The sequence below is a fragment of the Pleurodeles waltl genome, chromosome 4_2 (genome assembly GCF_031143425.1).
Source record: "Pleurodeles waltl isolate 20211129_DDA chromosome 4_2, aPleWal1.hap1.20221129, whole genome shotgun sequence".
NCBI lineage: Eukaryota > Metazoa > Chordata > Amphibia > Caudata > Salamandridae > Pleurodeles > Pleurodeles waltl.
This window is the reverse complement of record NC_090443.1, coordinates 124,473,698-124,496,671: the sequence shown is the minus strand read 5'-3', so window position 1 is coordinate 124,496,671 and position 22,974 is coordinate 124,473,698. Positions and strand designations below refer to the sequence as shown.

The 22,974-nt window shown below is 44.8% G+C and overlaps 1 protein-coding gene across 1 annotated transcript in view; it reads right to left on the bottom strand.

The window, feature by feature from the left end:
* Positions 1 to 22,974, bottom strand: part of LOC138292367 (uridylate-specific endoribonuclease C-like) — a 105,772-nt gene that overhangs the window by 19,293 nt on the left and 63,505 nt on the right. The window contains exons 3-5 of the mRNA XM_069230929.1: positions 14,221 to 14,423; positions 11,949 to 12,062; positions 5,514 to 5,620 (exon numbers count right to left, since the gene is read on the bottom strand). Of these exons, the coding sequence (XP_069087030.1) occupies positions 5,514 to 5,620; positions 11,949 to 12,062; positions 14,221 to 14,423 (424 nt within the window). The remainder of the gene's footprint in view (positions 1 to 5,513; positions 5,621 to 11,948; positions 12,063 to 14,220; positions 14,424 to 22,974) is intronic.

The window sequence follows — 22,974 nt, the reverse complement described above, 5'->3', positions numbered from 1 at the left end:
AGGGTGTCATGGTCAACTGTGTGAAAGGCAACTGAGAGGTCCAAGAGAAGTAGTGCAGCAACTACAATGCAGTCTATTGTGTTTTTAAAATCATCCCAGATGGTGATGAGGGCTGATTCAGTGCCTCTTCCTGGGTGGAATCCAGTTTGGCTGTCTGAAAGTATGGAGTTATCTTCGAAAGGATTGTGACATCTGGGTGAATCCTGCTCTATGAGTTTGCCCAGGAAAGGTCCATTTGTAATTGGTATGTAGTTGTTGGGGTCATGCGGGTTCAGGTTTGTCTTCTTTAATAATGGGCGCATGCATGCCTTTTTAAGGTCTTCAGGAAAGATTCCCAGAATTAAAGAATTATTGATGATTCTTCTTACTGGTGTGGCAGCAGAGGTAGATAAAAGAATGTTCTTAAAGATGTTTTGTGGACAAGGGTCAGAAGAGCAGCCGGAAGGCCTGCTTGCTTTGACCAGATCCACAAATTCACTCTGTGATATCTGGTTGAAGGGGTGCAGATGGTGGGTTGGTTTACTCTTGAAGGGGATTTTTGAAAAAGAGTGTTTTTTCTTTGATTAAAATAGGAGTCCAGTGTGTTTGCCTTGGTTGATTGTAATGATTTGCCAGTTTGTCTGCCAATTCTTGAGTAATGAGATGAGTTTCTTCCATGCATTTAGGTTTTTGAAATTCATTGAGAATTTTATGAAATTCTTTGTTTGCAAATATAGCATTAAATCTGTCTGCGCAGTCCCTTTTTTTGCTTTTTTGATTAATGATTTGTATATTTGTTAACCTTGGATAAGTGAAGTTTGTCTTGAATGTTGTTTGTTTTGAGCCAGGTTTGTCACAGCCTTCTGATTTGTTGTTTTCTATTTGTTAGGTCTGCATTTTCTCCAAGGTGCTTGTTTTCTTTTGTCCTGTTTTGTTTTCCTGAATGGTACTAGGATATTGAAAGCTTCCTGTAGCCACTTAAAGTTTTTGAACAAATTTGTTTGTGTCTAGATCTGTGCTGGCTGTCAGTCATGTTCAAAATCAAGTTTGTTCCAAGGTCAATAGGTGGATGTATAAAAGGTTGTCTTAGGTGGGTTAATTTTTGGTGTTTTATGTAAGAAAATTACCAAATGGTGGTCTGACCACGTGGCTGGTGTGATGCTTTGCATGGTAACTAGTTCTGGGTTTGCAAAAATGACATCTAGGATGTGTCCAGCGATGTGTGTGGGATTGGGTACAATCTGATATAGGTTCAATGGACAAGGCCAGTCATTAAAGCTTTTGGATGGGCCATATTGTGTTTGTCAAACCAAATGTTTAGGTCCCTAAGAATGCATAGGTTGGAGTATAGTGTTACAAGGTTTGAAACTGTGTCTATAAATGTGTCTGGGAATGTTGAATGGCTAGGTGGTGGTCCGTAAAGGAGCAGGACGTTACAGGAGGAAGTTGGTGTAGGGTTGCATCTGGTGATTACGGCCTCACAATCTCGTATGGAGATGTTGTCTGTTTTGATGAGATTTATTGCTTGTTTGACTATTACAGGTAGCCCATCTCCTCTTTTGCCAATACGGTTTTATGTGATGGTTTGATAGCCTGGAGGATTCATGCAACACTGGGGCCATGTCATCTCCCAACCATGAATCAGTTATGAAGAGTAAGTCAGGTTGTGTGTCAGTGAGTAGGTTGTAGATGTGGTACTTGCTTTTTAGAGAGCGATTGAGCATTTATTAGCAGGCAGTTTAGAGACTGTGTTTTGGTGGCAGTGTGATTGTATTTTGGAGAAGTGTAAGCAGTATATTTTGAACTGTAGCAGGTGTGTCATTAGTGCTGATATTAACTGTATGAGGTAATGATAGTGTTGTTTTTCTATATTGTGTTCCTCGTCCAGCAGACTTCGAAGGCATTGTGTTGGATCTGTGTGTGTCGGTTGTGAATATGGTGGATAACAGTGACATGGTGAGTTGTGTTCTTTTCGTAGAGTAGCTTTGTTGTGTAATAGACATGGGGATGCAACATTGTGAAGAGTGGTTACTTGTTTATTTTGTTTGCGTCTGTTTAGGTTGAAATACAAATGAGTTGGGGTAGTAGTGGAGCATGTGGGTCATATTCTAAGGCTCTAAATTGTGCAATGATTGAGAGGCGGTTGAATGAATATTGCTGTGTTGGGGTGTTTGTGGTAGGTGCTGGTGAAGATTGAGAGTTTGGAGTAATGTTGGTTCAAGATTTGTATTATTTATGTCATCATGTGGGTGGGAATGGGTGTGTGGAAAGTATTATGAATGCTTGTGTGATTTTGATCTGCTGTTATGTGTGTTGTGTTTTGTTTTATTTCTGTGGAGTAGTGAGAGAAGATATTGATGTAGTGGTTTTCTGTGAAGGATTTGTATGTGAGTTTCTGCTAATGAGTTGTATTTGAAAAATACAGGGGGTGGTGATGTATTTTAGAGAAGAGTGGATATGGTGTGTAAGAGTGGATGGACAAGAGTTATGAGTGTGCCAGATTTGATCACTGGTGGAGCAGAGTGTAAAGATTATATGGTTGAGTGTAGTTGGTAAAAAGAAGAGGAGGGTGTTGGTGGATGGTGTGGTGGAAGACTGAGTATAGGCCCTATAACCAATCACAGCCCTAGCCCTAACAGCCAGTCAAAACCAAAATCCTAAGCCCTAAGTCCAGTAGGAATCCTGGCCCTACTAACCAATCAGAACCCTAGCCCTGAAAGTCAATCAGAACTGTAACCCTAAACACTCAGTCCAGTGAAATCCTAGCCCTAGTAGCCAATCAGAACCCTCCCCCTGACAGCCAATCAGTACTGTAACCATAAACCTGAAGTCCAATGGAAACCCTCGCCCTGATAGAAAATCAAAACCCTAGCTCTAACTGCCAATCATAACTCAAACCCTACGCACTTAATCCACTAGAAATACTAGGCTTAGCAACCAATCACAGCAACAGATGCAATAACCAATAGAAACTTATAAAAGAGGCAAGCAACCTTAAGCCCAGGCTGCTGTGGCAGGAGGCAGGGAGGTGCTCCTCTATTCAGAATCTCCTTGATTCTGAAGCCTGAGTGGCCTCCTACAGTCTCTACCTGCTAAACAGCAGGAGGAGCACAGTGGCCCTGCCCCTAGTTCAGGGCTCCATGTTTGCACTGCATGCATTAATTGGGAATGAGATGTGCCCGTTCCCTCATGGCCACTCAAGTCGGTATAGATCCTGAGTGGGTAGCAGCACTCATTATGCTGAGTATTTATCTAAGTTCCACTCATGTGTTCAGTAGTTCATATGGTGCTGGGAAGGGGGGGGCTTCCCCAACCCTTGCTCAAGGTCCATCAGTTATGCTGTTTGCCTATCTCTATTGCCTCTATGGTCCTCTCCCTAACTTACCCAGTCCTGGTTTCATTATCACTAGTACATCATAGTATCCCCCTGATAATGGTTGCATTGCCCTGCTCTGCCAATTTGTGTCCATGTAGGCTATGTCACCAATTCTGAACCCCCGTAGTTCTTTCATTCTGTGTCTCAGACCTCTGCTCTGCCCCCTTTGGTCCTTATTTCTCCAGCGCTGGTTTATTTCTCAGTCAGCACCCCATTCCTGAACCAAAGGGTGATGTGCCTTTCATCTGCAACGTCCTTGCACAGCTCGAAGACCAAAGGCCTGTTCCAGAAAAGCTGTGCTACCATTTTAGAAGGGTGGATGTGACACCCCAGATCTTCGATGTAGCCATGCCTACATTCTGGACTACATCAGCGAGACCGGATCAGACTTTACAGTTCTTACATAAGTCTTTCACTTGCTCTGTGGGCCGAGGGGGAGTGTTCTAGATGTCGGCGGTCAACAATGAAGAGGCAGCCGAGCCAGGACTATGGATCAGATGGCCACAATCTTCATGTGCTTGGCAATGCCCACTACAATACTCTTTTATTGAGAAATTACAGCATGTAGGTAAGGCCTGCACTCCCACAAGGGGTAATTACATGGGTTATGCCTTTTGGGAAACTAAACACGACCAGCCTTTCAAGATCGAGTTTTTAAACACTCTGTATAAACCTTCATATAGGAATCCCAAAAATGAACACACAATAGTAAGATCAGCACAAGGGCCCCTGTAAGTCATTTCTCACATTAGGCTCCTCAGGTCTCTACAACTTTACTAGACTTGAGTGCATTGCCCTGGCCCAAGGGAGTGAGGCTAGGGGTGAGCAAAGTTGCAAAGCCCATGAACTTGAAGCGTTGGGATTTTTTTTAATTGGCACAGTTTAAAGTAAAATTTAAAAAAGAAGAAACTTCAGCAGCCCAGTGACACAGTTTGAAGTAGGTGGCCATACAGGGCTTAAATTGTGAAAAAAGAACACTGGTGCCCGAAGCTCTGCTCAGAAGCCTGCGGCCAGAGCAATTAAATGTTGGTGCCCTGGTTACAAGGTTGTGTAGTCGCAAATCCACTTTATGCCTCTTTAATCCACTACCTGACACTCTCTGACACTGAGATGATTTTGCCCTCTTTCACTTCCTCTGTCCTTCCGATCTGTGTATTTTCCATCTCTAAATATCTGATAAGGAAAAATAAATGCTGGTCCCCCAAAATAAGTGCTGGTGGTCCCCACCGAGAACCACTGACTCAAATTAAGCACCAACATGTTGCTGCTGCTGGTTGCCCTCACACCACCCCAAGGCAAATCCAAGTTTCTGGTCCCACGACCCAGTCCCCATCCACCCTATTAAGTACAGTACCTTCTATGATGTAACAACCCCACATCCCACTCCCTGGGCCGCCTCCTGGTATCCAAGGCTACACACCACCAATTGGTCTGCAACCCCTCCACAAATGACTAACCCCTTTCAAAAACATTCAGATCCAGACAGACTTCCGGCAAACTCATCCAATCACGTGACTGATCACGGAACTACAATGTATACATTGGTTCAGCCCCCCACCTTAGTGCACTCACTTTCCTTCATATTGTTGGGGAATACCGGTATTTATCCGGTAACTCAACACTGCCACCTGCCGGGACCAACAAGAACGTGTATAATGGAGACACTGTCCTTTTTACAACACTCATCTGTCTGTTCACTAATGAATGGTCCTCTGCATCTTCTTAAGAATTTGTTACACAATTTACAATTACAAATTGATGGATGGAGCAAAAGAGAGGTCTTGTCAATATCTGGATTCACCATGGTGCGAGTAATGCTGCTCCATATACCTTGGCCCTGTTCAGTTGAAAACATCAGATTCATTTCACAAAAGGATTTATTGTTATAGGCTTCCAGGAGACAAGGCCTGTTTGACACCAGCAAAACCATACTTACCCGGAATCAGGAGCCTTTTGGAACCGGGTACTTACTCAGGGGTGAAACGCTGGCCGCTGCAGCAAAGGGAAGCCCCCAATCCCCCAGGGGGTCCCAATCCTTCAGGGGGCAGACATTCACTTCAAGGCCAATGAATATCTGTGACATACGGATGACTCAGGGTCCCTTGTCACATTTTGCAGGGGGTGACCCCATCATTTTGTGTTACACCTCTGTACTTACAGGCCCATCATAGCTGTAGCTCAGGTAGTTGGCTTGCCCGGATTTTTCCAGAAGATACAGTTGGACCCAGTTGTGCAGGCCGGATATTTTACCACTCTTTATTTCACCTGCAGCATGGATGGAAAAAAGGAAAAAAAATTATCTGACCGCTAGCTGCCATGGTACAATTGGTAAAGTGCAGTATTTGAGAAGTACACACAAAGCACCAAAACCCAGAGTCAGTTGTATAGAATACTCAGGAGGGACTGGTCAAAAACTGGAACGCCGAGGTAGTATTTAAGACATTCTCTGCTTTCTTTATTCTTATTTGCTGTTTACAATAACAATTGGTTTTGGAGCTTACTCACAGCATAAATGGAGGTGACCTGGACTATTGGTTAAAATGGAAGGTTTACAAAATAATTCCAACTGTGAATGAAAGGCCAGCAGAAAAGGTCAGGTTCCCGTGAGTTATTGGCAGACTTTAATTACTGACCTTGTCGGAGAATCTCCTAACTGACCTTTGGCCACTCCCTCCTCTGTCCCATCCCCTCTTGTACGATTGAATGTTTCTTTTATTTTCTTTCAGCTGTTATCTTTTTGTTGCTAGTCAAATGCACAACTTTGATTTACAACAGGAAGAAACAGAAAGAGAGATAACGTTAGTAAATTAAGTCTAAACAACTCCTTCAGCCATCATTTCCTATCAGTTGGTCCTTTACAGTCCTACCGACTTTACATGATTAGAGACCACTCTAAAAGAATATCTTGAACTATTTCTCCAATGATCCTCAGTCTATCTGAACCCACCTCCAGGCTTTGCAAGTCTATCCTCTGACATTAACCTCTCGTTTCATTCTTCATTGATTCCAATCCCATATTCTTACTTTTTATGCACATGATAGAAAGCTACTAGTTAGTCTCTTGACCCTGGAGTCGTGAACACTTAAAAAACGACGTGACAGACTGTATCTTTTATATTTTTTTGCATTGGAAATTGTGCTTTCTTACTTCTGAGAACCCTGTATTTGGGCCTATCAAAAGAAAATGTAGGATACTTTTGGTGTATTTCACAACTGCAATATTTTACAGCTGGAGGAAACTCCTTGTCAGGCTATTTTCTAGAGCCTGTCCACTTCTGTATTTGATCTTGTTGGCTTATTTTCTTCCTGATTTTTTTCCTGCTGTTTGAGCAGCTAGTTAATTGGCATTGCTAATAATTAAACATTTACACCAATGGGACAATATTGTTCAAATAAAGTTTGGGATACGACTTTTCTGTTGGAAGATATTTTTGTTAATTATATTGGGCCTAATCTAGACATTGTCCGACAGGTAACTCCGTCACAAAGGTGACTGATATCCTGTCTGCCGAAATCTAAATCCCATTTAAAATTTACCTTGGGGTTTAGATTTAGGTGGCTGGGATATCCATCACCGTTGTGGTGGAGAAACCCATCTGCCAATATCTAAATCAGTCCCATAGTGACTTTCAACCCTTCTATGATATTCTTCAAAGGACAGTGGGCAGAAATACTTCTTTTGGATCTATTGACTGTATTGGACATGGCCCTCTCTGCAGGGTAACCTCTAAACTTTTTACCTTCCTCGTCCTATTTTCTTTTTTTTTAAACTGAATTCGTTTTTGCTGGCCTTGAGGCTAGGCACACTTTAGCCCTGATAACCCCTGCTAAAGTGTGTTTGCTTTCTTTTCTAAACATGGTAACATTAACTTATACCCAAATGGCATACTTAATTTACTCATTAGTGCTTAGTAATGTGACACTACATGTGCCCCTCGGCACGTAAATTAAATGCTAATGGTGGGTCTGCAACACTGATTGTGACACACACGTACATAGCCTTTTAAAACATGCCCCAGGCCTGCCATTGCAGCTTGTGTGGCAGTTTTTAAACTGCCATTTTGACTTGGCAAAATTAACCTTTTGCCAGGCCCAAACCATTCCTTTTTAAAACATACAAGTCACCGCTATAATAGGCCCTGGACAGCACAGAGAACATGGTGCAAAGTATTTAAAAGGTAGGATTTACTTGTCAGGGTAATGAAAAACTCTTACATTTAACTTCAACTACTGAAAGGCCTCTCTCTCCCCCATAGAATAACATTGGAGTTGCCTTATTACATTTTATAGGTGTAATTTCCAAATGGGAAGTGAAAACCAGTTCATGCTTGATGTTTCTGGAATCAAAATTTAAAATCCTAACTGAAGCTGAAGTTGGATTTTAAATTACAGTTCTGAAAATGCCACTTTTAGAAGGTTGAATTTTCTTGCCTTAGCCATTTAGTGCTGGTAGCCTGTTCCTGGCTACATGATTGGGTGTAGCGGACAGTTGAGCTTTGTGCTTTCCTTCTAGACAGCCACACACAATAGGGAGCTTAGGTGTATCTGGATGGACCGTCACTGGCAGGATGGGAGGAAGGAGCTGTGCACAGCCCCACTTACACTTGAGTAGGCTGTGTCCTGCCTTCACATAAATGGATGCATAAACCCTGTAGTTAGTCGGGAGCCAGGACAGCGAAGGAGGATGCATGGGGACTTCAAAGGGAAACCTCTAGAACATTCTCGCCTACTTCAAAGGCAGAACCAAGTATAAATACTGGTTCTCAGACACTAATTCTTCAGTACACTTCTGGACCTGTGGATACTCTGCTAGGAAGAAGGACTGCTGTGCTGCTGAAGGACTGCCACTCTGATGAACTGCACTCTGCTGGACTACTTCCTTTCTGTGCTGCTTCTTTGCTGTGCTGACCTGCTGTCACCTGCCCTCTAGTCTGAGTGAGAAGGACTGGGCCTGCATTTCTTGAACCCAGAACCTAGATTGACTCCAATGGCTAGTTGGTTGGCCTCCTTATCTGAAGCCACAGGGATATAACCGACTTCCAACAACCTTGCACCTGCACCTGGGCTCTGCCATCTGTGAGTCTACTCTGCCAAGTGGTGCCACCCAAGTTCAGGACCCCTGGAAGTTGGCTTAAGGTGCTTACCAGCCTCTGTGGATCCAGCGGAATCAATGCATCTTCTCTGCTGCATGGCACAAAGCCGAGCAGAACCAACGTATCGCCGCTACTGCGTGGATTGGACCTGTTACAAAGACCTCCATCACAGCCCTTCGGAACCACAGCATTGCTTCAACTGCACGGCACATCCATGGGACAGGTACTCACATCCCTAATCGATTTCAGCCTTGACGACGATGCTGGACTTTGCATTGCCACCCCATAGCTCTTCGGAACTGCTGCACTGCCCCGACTGTGCACCACATCCTTGTGCCAGACTTCACACCACAAGCCCTGTTGACGGGATTCTTGATGACGACCCTTGCTCTTGCATTGCAGCCTGACCATAACTTGGAACCGACACATCGCTTTGGCTGCGAGACGCATCTTCAACAAGGATCCTTACAATGCCCCGAAAAGAAGGATTTGAGGTACTTTGTTCAGTGTGCCTGACTGACTTTAGCTGGCCTGTGCTCCATCGCAGTCTGCCTGAACTTTTGACTTTGCTCTTGTCCGGCACGACCAGATATCCACAGTTGGTGCTTTACACCTTTAGGCACTACTTTTACTAAAATCTTTAAAAAACAGAATATCTCCAGTTCTACTAAATGTTTTTTACATTCTGGTCTTGTTTTATTTAATAAAAAAATACTCTACTTTCCTAAGTCTGCTGTGGGCTCCTTTTGTGATGTGTTTTCACTGTATTACTGTCTGAAGTGTTGCGCAAATATTTTACACATTGCCTCTGTGTTAAGACTGACTGGTCTGCGTCAAGCTACGCAAGAGTTGGGCATAGGCTAATTTAGGGTATGCCTGAGACTTCACCTAGAGTGGAATTGTGGTTGCAGCTTGAGGAGGGTTTCACCCCTCTTAACCAATAATTCAATTTCTCACAGGCTGCATCTAAAATGATCGACAACCAGACTTTATTACTAAGTATAGAGCAGCTTGGCATACGAGGAAGTATGCTAAACTGGATCTCCTCCTTTCCTAAGGGAAACACTGTATTGTCACACAACCCCCATTAACATCCTCATCTTTGGATACATAATGGAGATGCCCCAAAGCTGGACTATCGCTCCATTTCTGATCAACATCTACCTCACACATACATGATGAATTCATTCAGCCTAGTGTGCTGCAATCATCTGATCATCCTAAAACTGGGAAACCGTAATAGGCATAAATAGTGAAGGCTTGACCATTGTGCTGTGCTATTTATGAAAAGACGCAAATGAACCAACTTTAAAATCAACTGTTCCAAACCAGAAGTTCTAAGCTCTGAAATACACAGCCTACAGCAATCTGACCCAAGAAGCTAGAGACCTTACTATCAACATGAAACAAAATAGAAAGTCTACTTTTCTCTTGCCCCTCAGTTGAATCAAATCACAAGAAACATACAAGCACAAGCCAAATAGCACATGTTCACTGAGTGAATGTATGCAGTGCATGACATTACCTCCATCCCTCTCATTCTTGGGTGGACCTTACGGGACAATTATCCTGGAGGCCTCCAGTTTTATTAACAGGGTTGCTCACTTTCTTTTGGCTCAACGGAATGATGCTGCACATTGTGCTTCTCTACTGTAAAGTGAACAATAGCTGTATGAGTTAAGTGTGCTCTGCTCTATGACAAGGAAAAAATAAACAAATAAATAAAACCTGTCATCCTAGAATGACCCAATAGAAAGTGTATCCTCGCCGTCTACCACCTGGGCATGCTGTTGCCCTGTCTCTGTCACTGCAGGAGAGCCTTAAAGAAAACTCATCTTGGCACTCAGTGAATACAGTGGGCTCCCACTCTGTCACAAACAAAATCTAAAAATATGCCTGACACTACTATTTTATTGATGACAAAGCAGTGAATGTTACTTGCACACGATGGGCATTAGACATCAGTGCTCTTCATAATTGTCTTGTCACATTTGCCTCATCTTATATACTCTGTTTTGTGGCTCTGCACGCCTGTTCGTGACCCTGGAACGTTGACTATCTCTGACAACCGGTGCATGCCTACAAATCGCCTCTACATCATCTATGAGTAAACTTTGAAGGCCTTTTCAGCTATGGCTTCTTTCCTCCTGTGTTGGTCTATTTGTTACTCTTTGCCGTTCATGAACGGACTACATCATTTTACACACCAGGCCTGTATCAAATGGATGACCTTGGCTGCCCCTCTTTCACCTCTAGGTGGACCAAATGTGGCGTTTATGAACTGACTCTTCAGATCATTTGCAATGTCTGCCTGTGTTCAGTACATGCTGTGAGCTTCCACTCTGACCTCGTTGTTGGATACTATAGGCATTTTTGCAGGCTGCTGCAACTAGTACTCCTCTATTTGCTTCAGGATGGACCCTGTGGGGTACTTTCATTACACTCGGTTTTCATCCACACGCGCAACTACTGTTTTCTCTCTTGGTTCATGGTGGATCCATAGAGGTTGCTCTAACAGCCTGCTTTGGTACATCGTCACAGGTATGAAGTGCTATATAAATATATAAATGAGATTGCAGTATAAAACAATACTAGTCCAGATGTTTGGACCACATTCGTTCCCCTCGACAAGTGCGATTAGAGGATGCTCTTGTAACTGTTGATATAGCAAGGCAGTTTTGACTCCTTCTCTGACCAGAAGTAAATGGTAGGCCCACTTCCAGGGCTGCGTTTGGATACATATTTTGAAAGCATTGGTTTATTCCGAAAGGATCTCTCTAGGATACTCTTCAGTTGTACTGCTGGATGAAGTCCCCCATAATTCAGCACAGGAAAAAATCTTTTGTATTTGCTTGTTTCAGTGTCATCTGGTGAAGTGCATGACTCCCACTGCTGCTGACTGGTCTTTTGTCAACTGCAAAGGAAATACAGGGACTCGTACTTAAATTTGTATTTATCTTCACTCCCAGGTACGATATGACTTTTACCTCTACTTGTGCTTAATTGTCCTCCCTCATGGTGTCCCTATTTGTGTTTTGGATTTCCAGAAAAGCCAATGATATTGGATTTTTTTTTTAACTACCGTCATTGCTTCTGTGGTATGATTACCTCGTATCTAATTGGACTTGTGACGCTGTGGGAGTATGAGCAAGGAGAAACGAGTAATCTGTATAAAGAGTAGGGTTATGGGGAAGTGGGCAATGGAAGAGATATTTCCAAGGGGTAGTGAGATCAGTTGCTAGGGTGCCGGTACTGACCCTCATGGTTGAGGGATCTCAGTACTTGGAGGACATCCTCCCTCCAGATGGTAGCAGGGAGGATGTAATGCGCAGTACTGGTCCTTGAACAACTGAGGCACAACCCAGAGGTATCATTAGCATATGGTTACAGAACAACAATATGACCAGTAGGGTGACATCAGAAAATCGATAAACAACTTACACATTCCTCTGCTGCTGCTACAAAAGTATATGTTTCAGACACACGTGAATTAGCCTTACCGTGGAAAACATGTTCAAATCCCGATGAATCAAGAGGCCCTTTTGAACGTGTGTACAAGCCGAACCACATTTCCTTCAGGTCACGCTTGAATTCCAGCTGTGATGCGTAGAAGCCTATTAGAGGGAAGCCCAGTGTGAGTTAATTTACTAGTGCCTATAGGGGTTTGTCTGAGTGACTTATAGTAGCAGTCAGCCTGACAACTGACTAACCCCTCCCTTCGGGGCCGTAACTATCATTACCTAAGCAAAAGCTTCCCTTTCCTTACCCTATGAGGAGGTCTCGCCCCCTATACCCATATCTAAATCTTTTGTTTTCTCCCAATATGACCACCTCCCCTCGGGTATAAAAGGCCCCTGGATCCACCAAACACTCCGCACAGTTGATGCAAACATACGAAGCAGCTCCAGGATGGAGGGCCCGGTGTGTAAGCAAAGGGAGGGAGAAGGAAGATTCGATTTAATGAAAAGGATCACCGGTAAGTGACCCAGCTAGCAGTGCAGCAGGTGAAGTGGCACCAATACCCAGGAGCGAAGGTGTCCACCGTACCCCAGCCATGGCCGTCTTTTAATACCCAACCCAGCACTCCCTTTTACTACCCAAGTAGGAAGGCCCTTCCTCTTCCTTGCAAGGCACCTTTCCTAGATCCCTACTTCAATTTGTGTCAGTCATATCTCCTTATCAGGAAAATTTCATGTGTTCTGCAGACAAGTCTGCTTCTGTGATGAATATTTTTTAAATTTAGTGTCAGTTAGTTTTAGCTGTCTTGTCAGCCTCATGTAATAAAAAAAGCATAAATGAAAAAATACATACATATAGAGAGGGGCTTTGGCTTTACCTCTTCATCCTCTGGTCGGATCAAGTGTAGTTCACATTTCGCTTCCACCCACAGGAATATACAACACGGCAGTGGGTCCACACACTTCAACCATTAACATACTTCATTATGACTGACAGCATTTTGATTGTGCATATAATCACATCTGCTGGTGAGCTAATCTTTGCTTTCATCTCTGCTTTTATTTCACATTTTTTGTGCGTGATTTATTTTTTTATTTTCTCTCTTTATATGTAAGCATGTCACCTTTAAATGGTGGCACTTTTCATTTTTATTACATTAAAACTTTAAATGCCTCTTGCACACGTTTGCAAAATATACAAAACATGCCTTACTGCAAATGACAAACGTTTGGATTTGCTGATCCAATGCTTGTTTAAATAATGCACCTGTTTTTCCGTTTACTCTTCTTCTCTGGGAATGAAGCAGGTTGCCCCAGTAGGAGGTGCTTGTGTTTGGTAGCTGGTGACCAGGTAGGGTGGCTAATACACTGCATGTCATCACGGGCAATGTTTCCATTCCTGGGCTTTTAAACTACATATCATTCATCTCAGGTGTGCTAGTCCAACCGTTTCAATAGAAGCAAACCAAACCTACAACAGCAAGAATGAATTAGGCTGCCACTGGAAAGCTCAGCACTGAAATCAGTGTCTCTAGTGATGTAGAGTGAGGTAGTCACCCTATTGAGAGCTTGTTACGGAAAGGGCAGCCCCTTATGGACTGGAAAGCCGTGATACTTCTGCACAGTGGCATAGCAGTTATGCAATGGGCCTCACCTAAAGCACGGAAAATGGGTTCACCTACTGTAAAGTGTAAATGGGCCACCGGGCTACTAAGCCACGCTGCCATTGCATCTGCTGAACTACTGGCAGTATGCCCACACATCTGCAACCCTTAATGACCAGATCCCAATGCCTATCTTTAAAGCTACCTTGCACTTTTGCATATCGATTCTACCTGCATTTAAGTTTTTTCTCCATTGGAGAAGGCAAGACGGGCCACGGTTGCCACATGTGCCTGGTGGCTTATATCCCGTAGCACCTGGAGAAGTGACAATGTTGAAGCAACCGGGCTTCTGTTTCTGATTCCAACTGCCTAAGTGAGGTGAACATCATATTTATGTTCCCATTGTAGTTTATATTATGGGAGACAAAATCCGGCATCCCTCCCCAAATAAATCCCCCTTCAACCCCAATCACCTGAGAGGAGAAGGGATAGAAATAATTGGAAAAGACATGTATATGAATGGGAGATGTGAACAGCTCTCAATTTCCACGTATCTCTAATTTTAACAGCTCCGTATAAAGTTGTCAATTGATCTTCACAGGTCTGTGGTGCTCCACCAATCATGCATTACTAATTACACAGAAAACAGATACCATTCCTTCCCCCACCCCACGATTAGCAGTAATCCACCCCCAAGCCTACTAGGTTACCTTTGGAGGATAGGAAATTGTAGAGCTTGTTTATGACTTGAGTCTTGAAGATCTCTTCAAGGAAGGCGTCCTGTTCTTGGATCTCTGAGCCTGGCACTGTTTCAGCAGTCCCTGTCATGCGATCATAGTTGTCAAGCAGGGCCTTCAGTCGGGCAAAGGTAGGTCTGGTCAACAACTTGTTTTCATTGACATACTCAAAAAGCCTTTAGGGGAGAGACAGGTTGTTAGGTCTCAGCACAACAGAGTTCATACTTCCCTGTACGACACACCCCCAAGCACATTTGGCAATACATGGAGTCCAAAGACTGGCAGCATATAGCTCGCACAGATGCCCACATTTCCCCATGTACACCACTGAATCTCCAATTGCCACATACACCTGATGGGTCTCCTGGCACAGTGACTTCCAAGACGTAGCTCCCATGGTCCAGACGTCAGGGTGTGGTTGAAAGTCTAGGAGACAGACAACTATGGTTCTATGTTTGCAGAGGCAATGAGTAAGGGCTACCACCTCGAATCTGGAACCTCCTGCAGCAGTAGGGGAAGTAAATATCATACAAGTATAGCTAGAATGAAGGCCGGGCTAGGGATGGCAGAGTGCAACCACAAGAGACCGGAATCTTTGGAGGGGCCCTGTGACTCCTTTAGGATGGCAGCCCATAAGATAAAAGACAGTGAATCCTTATCCCTGATTAGACTTGACCAGTATGTGTTAACCAAGATTATGTTGATGGTATCATCGGCCTACACACAGGACTCAACCAACGAAGCGAACAACTTGCAAACAGTTTTTTTTCTGATGCTCCTTATCCCTGTTCATGTGGCAACAGTTAACCTGAAAAGAATAATGCATGTTTTGACCCTTTTATGGCTCTATGGACATGGCTATTGCTTTTGAAATTATTTCAATTCTATATGATTCTGATCATTTCCCCATTGTCCTTTTCTGTCCATGTTTGCTGCTGTTGCTATTGCCTTTGCTGTTATCCCTAGCACCACAATCCTCTATACAAATTATTCCCCTGTACTGTCTACCTTAGAGGCGCATGGCAATTTGTGGCACTTTGGGTGTGCCAGTGCTCAAGCCAGTGAGCTGATCCTGAATCCTGGTCTCTGGAATCACTCACTCGACATATGTGAGAACATACATAAAAAGAGAAATAAAGTAACAGAGGACAGTAAAGCAGAAGTTGGAGTTAAGGGGCAAGGGCAGACTGGAGGAATTGTGGGCAGGTGCCAGGCGAAGAAAGAAGAAATGAGAAGTATGGAAAGTGAAAGGAATGAGGACAACAAAATGGAAGGAGGAGCACACAATTCCTCAAAATCACATACATCATCTTATGTTTCAAGGAACAATATTCCTGATTACTGTGCCAGATCCTGATGTAAAGGAATATTTCATAAGCTCTTTCCTTCGCCTGTGGGCTTTTAGGTCATCTATTGGGATAAATATGTTGTAAAGTAAATCTTTTGAAAAGAATCTTTGTGGAATCCTCCTCAGTCGCTAATGGAGAGGAACAAGCGTACTTATCACACTCGCTTGGTGCAATATGGAACTGGGTCTGTTTTTTTCTAGGACTATCTTTATCACCCATTCTAGACCTGGCATTTAGAAACAGCCTAAACTCCAATATTTAGTAGTATTTACATACCAGGATGTCCCTTTTTACAGAAGATATTGCATGTCAGACATTACAGCACGTCCAAAGCAGTCCCTCCAATACCAAAAGCACTGCATTCACTTGCGCGATTTTCCCCAAAAGGAGACAGAACCTCCATCACACTAATCCTCCAGAAAATGTCCTGTTTTCAACCTTTCTCCCAACCCAGAAAACATTCACTCCTCCTCCAAAGGTCAGAATACCTGGTCTGATCAGCACACCTCAAGATTCTGACAGCACCAATGTAACACAAGGGAGTATGAAAGAGAGCCATTAGAGACGTGTTATGTACATACACAGAGATGTTCTTGTGCCAGAGGTGGGGAACATGCGCACACTGAATTCAAAGTCGACACTGACTTTAGTGTCACTCTTCAGACCGAAATACTAAAAGAATCCATGTATTTGAATCGCAATGAAGAACCTTTGGGAAGTTAGGAAGTGAAACATGTTTAGGTCTGTTTTTGTTGAGGGATCACTGTTTAGCACTTGTTTGTATTGCACCTACTTTTCACACCAGTAGTCGTGATTCAATAACTGCTTGTATTTTGAATTATTCTCTCTGCTTTACTTGATGTATTTATGTATTTTAAACGAGGGCCGTGCTGTGTTGATGTTCTGTTTTATTGCAGCTTCCCTTTTTTTAACCTATTTTAGTATCATATGTTTTAGCATGATGTATATTGTGTATTTATGTGCTTTGATGGTATTAATTTGCCGAATAAAGCTATCTATCTATCTATTTGATGTTCTTATTCACACCAAACTGCTACACCAATATTTCATTAACTTGATGGCAAAGTATTTCAGAACTTTCCTCAACCGGTTTAACATTGGTACCACAACTGCATCCCTTTCCACATGATGGGTAGGGTGAGGAGGCGTCCCGTTTTTTAGCCTGCTGTCCCGGCAGAATTCGGGAAGTGTAGCTTATGTCCCGGTTTTCAGAGAGGGTTGACTATAAACAACGGTTGGTGCCATTTTATGATTTCCAAAGCAGGAATAGTTAGCAGCTGTCATAAGAAAGCAATTTAATTAACATGCATGAAGCTTGCTTTAAAAGTGCATATTTGGTTCTTAGTACTCTTTTACGTAACTCTGTGTTTATGATCGCTGTCGTTGTGCGCTCTCAGTTGAAATAAAATTGTAGTCCTATTTCCATTTTGGTGAAATGCCCTGGTTTTTGGCTTTAAAATTCTGGTGAAGCAGATATGTTAATTAAAATTATTAATGAGGGTTTATGCATTTTGAATAATAATAATAATATGTAGAGAAAATCAATGTAGAGAATTTATGTGCACGTTTGAAAATGTGCCCACTAAGAGTGGCTGCCAACTCACATGAGTTATACTAAAATGATTAAAAATATGTTAAATATTGAAAATGTGTAATAATAATGTACTAATCTGCCATATTGAAATGTATAACATATGTTTTGCATTATATTGTAGAGTTAACTTAGCCGAAGTTGTGGCCTAGTTTTGCCAGGCCTCATGCAGAAGCCGAATAATCATGCAATGTAGAAAAGTTGATACATTGAACTGACCATGAACCACTTACGTTAATAAAATTTTCTTAGCTAGAATATTCTGCAATGAACTGACAGACAGGAGATGAGGGAATCAAATTTGTATCAAACCCGGTGTAAAGCAGACGAGATGTACTTTCCCAGGACTCGAACAATAGAGGCACTGACTGGAGAAGAATATGCAACGTTTTCGATACCTGATGAGCCGGATGATAAGGACATTGTACAGTGAACCAATCGACAACCTGAGAGCAACAAAATATTAGAACTCGTAGATTTTCTAAAAAAAAAAAGCCATTGGCTAGCGTCACATATGGTGACTAATTGACCAATTAGGAATTAGGGGATGGACTGGGTAACTTTGATATAATGCTGTGACAGAGGGAAAAATCTTCAGAACTTATTCCGAAATTGATGTGATATTGGGGGAGAAGAGATTCGAGATTCTGTCATTGGGCTCATGCTCTTGAGGGCCTGATGCTTTGCTGATTGATTGATGACCTGAAGACGAAGACTGACCTTGTTGCTGATCCATACCGTGGATAGGTAGCTATGACAATGTGACTGAATGACGTTTTGTGCCTTTTCTTTCTAGGTACCAAGTGCGCTGTTTTATAATTTTTCTCCTAGCTAGATGTTTTTCCAAATTCATGTTCCAAACTGTTTTCACATGAAGTCCCACATGCCAATGCTAATCTGGGTTACGTAGGGTTCCCATTCTGAGATGTTGACATATACGGTGACAAGTGATTGATAGACTCATTTGCTGAACTCTGCTATTCATGTTAACACATTCTTCTTTATGTGCTTATGATGAGACATTAGAACGCAGGTTTTCTGAAGTTTTGATTAGGTTATGTTATTGGTGGTCACTATTGAATTAAACTTGAGTGAATTGAATAAAGTTTGAATTAACCTTATGACTTAAAATTGTAACAAATAGGGAAATAAAATTGATAAAATGTACAATTGGGTTGTGGTTATTCACGTGATGTTGATGCTATTCACTGATGATTAATGTTTGCTTATTGATTACTGATTGTGTATTGATTATTGATGGTCATTGGTTACACCGTAACTATTATATTCCATGCAATCCAAAAGGTTCATCGACCTATACGCGTGCCCTTGTAAGTTTACTTACTAAGGACCAGTCACGCTAGCACAGCCATGGTGAATTGATAACGCTAGCGAAGCACTAAACCTTGAGCCGGGCACACAGGAGAGCAGGAGTGGATCGGACAGCCTAAATCAAATCAGGATTTATAGAGTGCAACTACTCACCACTAAGGGTCTCAAGGCACAGAGGATGTGTGCCCTCTGCACTTCAGTTGAAGAGCCAGGTGTTAAGGCCCTTCCTGAATTGAGGTAATGATGCTGACTGCCTGAGGTGCAGGGGCCAGGTGTTCCTGCTCTTTGCCACAAGGTAGGCAAAAGCACTTTCTCTAGCAGAGGTCTTCAGTATGCGGGGTACAGTGGGTAGTGCCTGTTGAACGGAGTAGGGAGGTGTGGTGAGGGATTACAAGGTGATGTGGTGGTTGAGATAGGTGGGTCCTAGGTTGTGGAGGGTCTTGCGTGCGTGGACAAGGAGTTTGAAGTTCATTCTTTTATCAATAGGAAGCCAGTGGAGGTCTTTTGAAGGGTTGGTGATGTGTTTGCGGCGGGGAATGTCCAGGATGAGTCTGGATCTTCCGGAGAAGTCAGAGTGTATGAAAACAGGATGATGCGACAGAGTTGACTTGGTGGGTAATGGTGAGCAATGAATCCAGGATGAAACCGAGGTTGCATGCGTGGTTTGTTGGGGTGGGGTGTCGAGGGTGGCTGGCCACCAGGAGTCATCCCAGGCTGATGTGAAGGGTCCCAGGATGAGGCTCTCGGTCTTGTCAGAGTTGAGCTTGCGGCAGCTGACCTTCATCCAGGCGGCGACGACTTCCGTCCCGTTGTGGAAAGTCTTCTTAACAGTTGTTGGGGTTTTCTACCAGTGAGATGATCAGCTGGGTGTAGTCGGCGTGGAAGATGATGTTCAGCCTGTGGTTCCTGACGATGGATGCGAGCGGCTGCATGTAAATGTTGAAGAGTGTGGGGCTCAGGAAGGAGCCCTGTGGAACTCCGCAGCTGATCTCTGTAGTGTCTGACAGGTAAAGCGGGAGTCTGACTCTGTTCTGCCAGACAGAAAGGAGCGTACCCATTGTAGGGCCTTTCCACAGATGCCAGCTGCGTGGAGTCTGGAGCAGAGGGTGAGGTGCGAAACCGTGTCAAGGGCAGCCGATAGGTTGAGTAGGATGAGGGCTGCTGTATAGTTGCGGTCGAGGAGCGAGCGGATGTCATCTGTGACAGCGAGGAGGGCGGTCTCCGTGCTGTGATTGCTCCTGAAACCTGATTGCAACATGTCTAGGTTGTTGTTGTCCTCGATGTGGTTATGGAGCTGTGTACTGATGGCCTTTTCGATGATCTTGGCTGGGAATGGCAGCAGAGAAATGGGGCGGTACTTCTTGAGGTCCAGGGGTTGGGCCATGGGTTTGTTCAGGAGCGGGTGAATCTCGGTGTGCTTCCAGTCCTTGAGGAAGGTAGCTGTATCTATAGAACAGGTGAGGGTGAGGTGGAGCTTGGGTGCGATGGAGGTGTTGGCTTTGTTGAAACTGTGGTGAGAAAAGGGGTCCATAGGGCCTCTAGAGAGGATGCTGCTTATGGTGGAGCAGGTCTCTTCCGTGGTGAGGGTGGTTCAGCAGTGCAGGATCTGTGACAGTTTGGAGGGTTGGATCTGGGGGGATGTTGGAGGGCTGAGAGGGTCTTGGAGCCCAAATGTCTTTATATGTATATAAGCTGTATATGTCTTTGATTTTTCGGTGTATCGGTGTAAGAAGTTGGCTAGTCTGACCCAGAGGTCTTGAGATGGAGGGATGCTTTCTGTTTCCGATTGGGTTTTGGTGAGCTCTTTGACCATGGCAAAGAGTTCTTTGGTGTTGTGAGAGGTGGTGCTGATAAGATCTTGCAGGGTGGTTTTCCTGGTGGCTCTGATAAGGAGGTGGTGGGAGTTGATGGCAGCTTCGAAGGTCTCGAAGTCTTCCTGGGACTTGCTGTTTCTCCATCTTTTCTCTAGCCGTCTGCAGGTGTGCCTGGGGTCCTGGAGTGTGGGGGAGAACCAGCTGGCCATCTTGAGGTGGTGTTTAGCTGAGGTCTTATGGAGAGGTGTTAGGGTGGTGGTGCATTTGGAGATCCATTGATGGGAGTTCCGTGCTGGGATGTTAACGTCTGTGGTGAGGGTTGAAGACACATGCTGAGGGTGTTGGTGCGCTGTTCCTCGGTGATCTGGTTCCATTTCCTGCTTGGGGCTCGGAGTGTGCGGAGGTGGATGGTCGGTCGGTCGGTGAAATGAATGCAGCGGTGGTCAGTCCAGTGAAGCGTGGAGGTATTGTTGATGGTGATGTTGTTGCTGGTGAAAAAGATGGCGTTGACTGTGTGTCCAGCAATGTGTGTTGTCGAGATGACCAGTTGCTTTTGTCCTCTTGTGGCGAGGTTCTCGAGAACAGAAGCGGTGTTGCCGTTGCCAATGTGGTCGTTTATGTCGCCAAGGAGGAAGTAGTTTGTGGAGGCAAGAGCGTGGGAAGAAATTATGTCAACAATGGAGTCGCTGAAGGCTGGACGGGGGCCGGGTGGCCTGTAGATGAAGGTGCCTTGGAAGGTAGACTTGGGGGTGGTGTGTATCTTCTGCATTCGTTGTCAGGCGGAGGGTGGATTTGTGCACCATGGCTTGGCCGCTGCCAGGGAGAGAAGGACGGTCTTTGCAGAGTAGTTTGTAGTCACTGGGGATGGCAATGGTGATGTCCAGTGCAGATGCTGGGTTTGTCCATGTTTCAGTGAGAAAGGCGATGTCCGGGCGGGTGGAGTCTAGTAGGTCCCAGAGTAGTACAGCGTGTTTGTGGAGGAAGCGAATGTTGAGGAGGATGCAGCTGAGGCACTGTGGGTTGGTGTTCCATGGCTCAGTGGCGGGAGGGTCTGGTGTTTGGTGTAGGGTGAGGGTGCGGTGGCAGTAGAGGCAGGAGAAAGGTTCATGGTTGTGCCTGGGTGATGCAAAATGGCAGGCGGTGGAGCGTTTTGTGTTCAGCGAGTGAAGGGTCTCTACATTGTAGCGATGGAAGGTCGGAGGACGAGGATTCGTGGCGCTGGGTGAAGTCCAGGCACAGACGGGTGCCTAAGGGCTTGCGTTCGGAGCACCTGCGCAGCGGCCGCCTTTAAGATAGGGAGGGAGGCGGGAAGGTCCAGTCAGCTGGGAGGCAGGAGGGCGGGAAAGCGTTTCGCAGGGAGGGCGGGGCGGGCCGCATGGGCAGCAGCAGCAGGAAACAGACGTGGGGAGAGTGAAAGGCTGAAAGGAGAGTCACAAGAAGGAAAAGAAAAATAAAGATGACAGAAAAATAGGCAAAAGAAAAAGTGACTGCAAGATACTTACACACAGATGGCCACTAGGCCTCCAGGGATGAGGTGCAGGAGGGAGCCTGCAGGTGGACTTTGGTCTCGAACTGAGAGTCAGGCAGGCTTTCAATTCGAACGCAGCAGCAACAGGTGGAGCTGCGCAGAGGAGAGCGTGCAGGCTTTGACCAGGAGATCAGAGGAGTTGCCCTCTCAGTGCGCAGTGGCTGCCATCAAGCAGGGGAGGGAGGCGGGAGGGCCCTGTCAGCGTAGAGGCGGGAGGGCGGAAAGTGCTTTGCAGTGATGGAGGAGGCGAGCCGCAGGGGCTGCAGCGACAGGGAATGGAACGCAGGGAGAGTGAAAGGCTGAAAGAACAGAGACAAGAAAGAAAAAGAAAAGAAAAAATAAAGATGACAGAAAAATAGGCAAAAGTAAAAGTGACAGCAAGATACTTACACACAGATGGCCACTAGACCACCAGGGATGAGGTACAGGCGGGAGCCTGCGGGTACAGGTGGGCCTCGAACTGAGAGTCAGGCAGGCTCTCAGTTTGAACGCAGTACAGGCAGCAGCAACAGGTGGAGCTGCACAGAGGAGAGCGAGCAGACGCTGACCAGCAGATGGTGTGCTTGTCTCTGCTACTTGCCCTTCCTGCAGCTGAGCTGAGAGCCTCAACAAGCTCTGCCCCAGCACCTCCATCAGCTTATTGGAGGAGTTTGTCCTTGCTTCCTGACTGTGTCCTCATGCCTTCTGTCTGTGTTCCTGCCTTTTGTCTGTGTCTTCATGCCTCCTGACTGTGTGTTCCTGCCTACTGTCTGTGTGTTCCTGCCTTATGCCTGTGTTCCTGCCTCCTGCCTGTGTGTTCCTGCCTACTGTCTGTGTGTCCTTGCCTCCTGTCTCTTTGTTCCTGCCCGCTGTCTGTGTTTTCCTGCCTCCTGTCAGGGAGTACCTGCCTCCTGACTGTGTGGTCTTGCCTCCTGTCTGTCTCCTCATGCTTCCTGTCTGTGTTCATGTATCCTGTCTTTGCCCTCATGCCTCCTGACTGTGCATTCTTTCCTCCTGTCTGTGTTCCAGGTCCCCTGTGTCCTCATGTCCCCTGTCTGTGTTCTCAGGCCTCCTTTCTCTGCCCTCAGGTCTCCTGTTTTTGCCCTCATGACT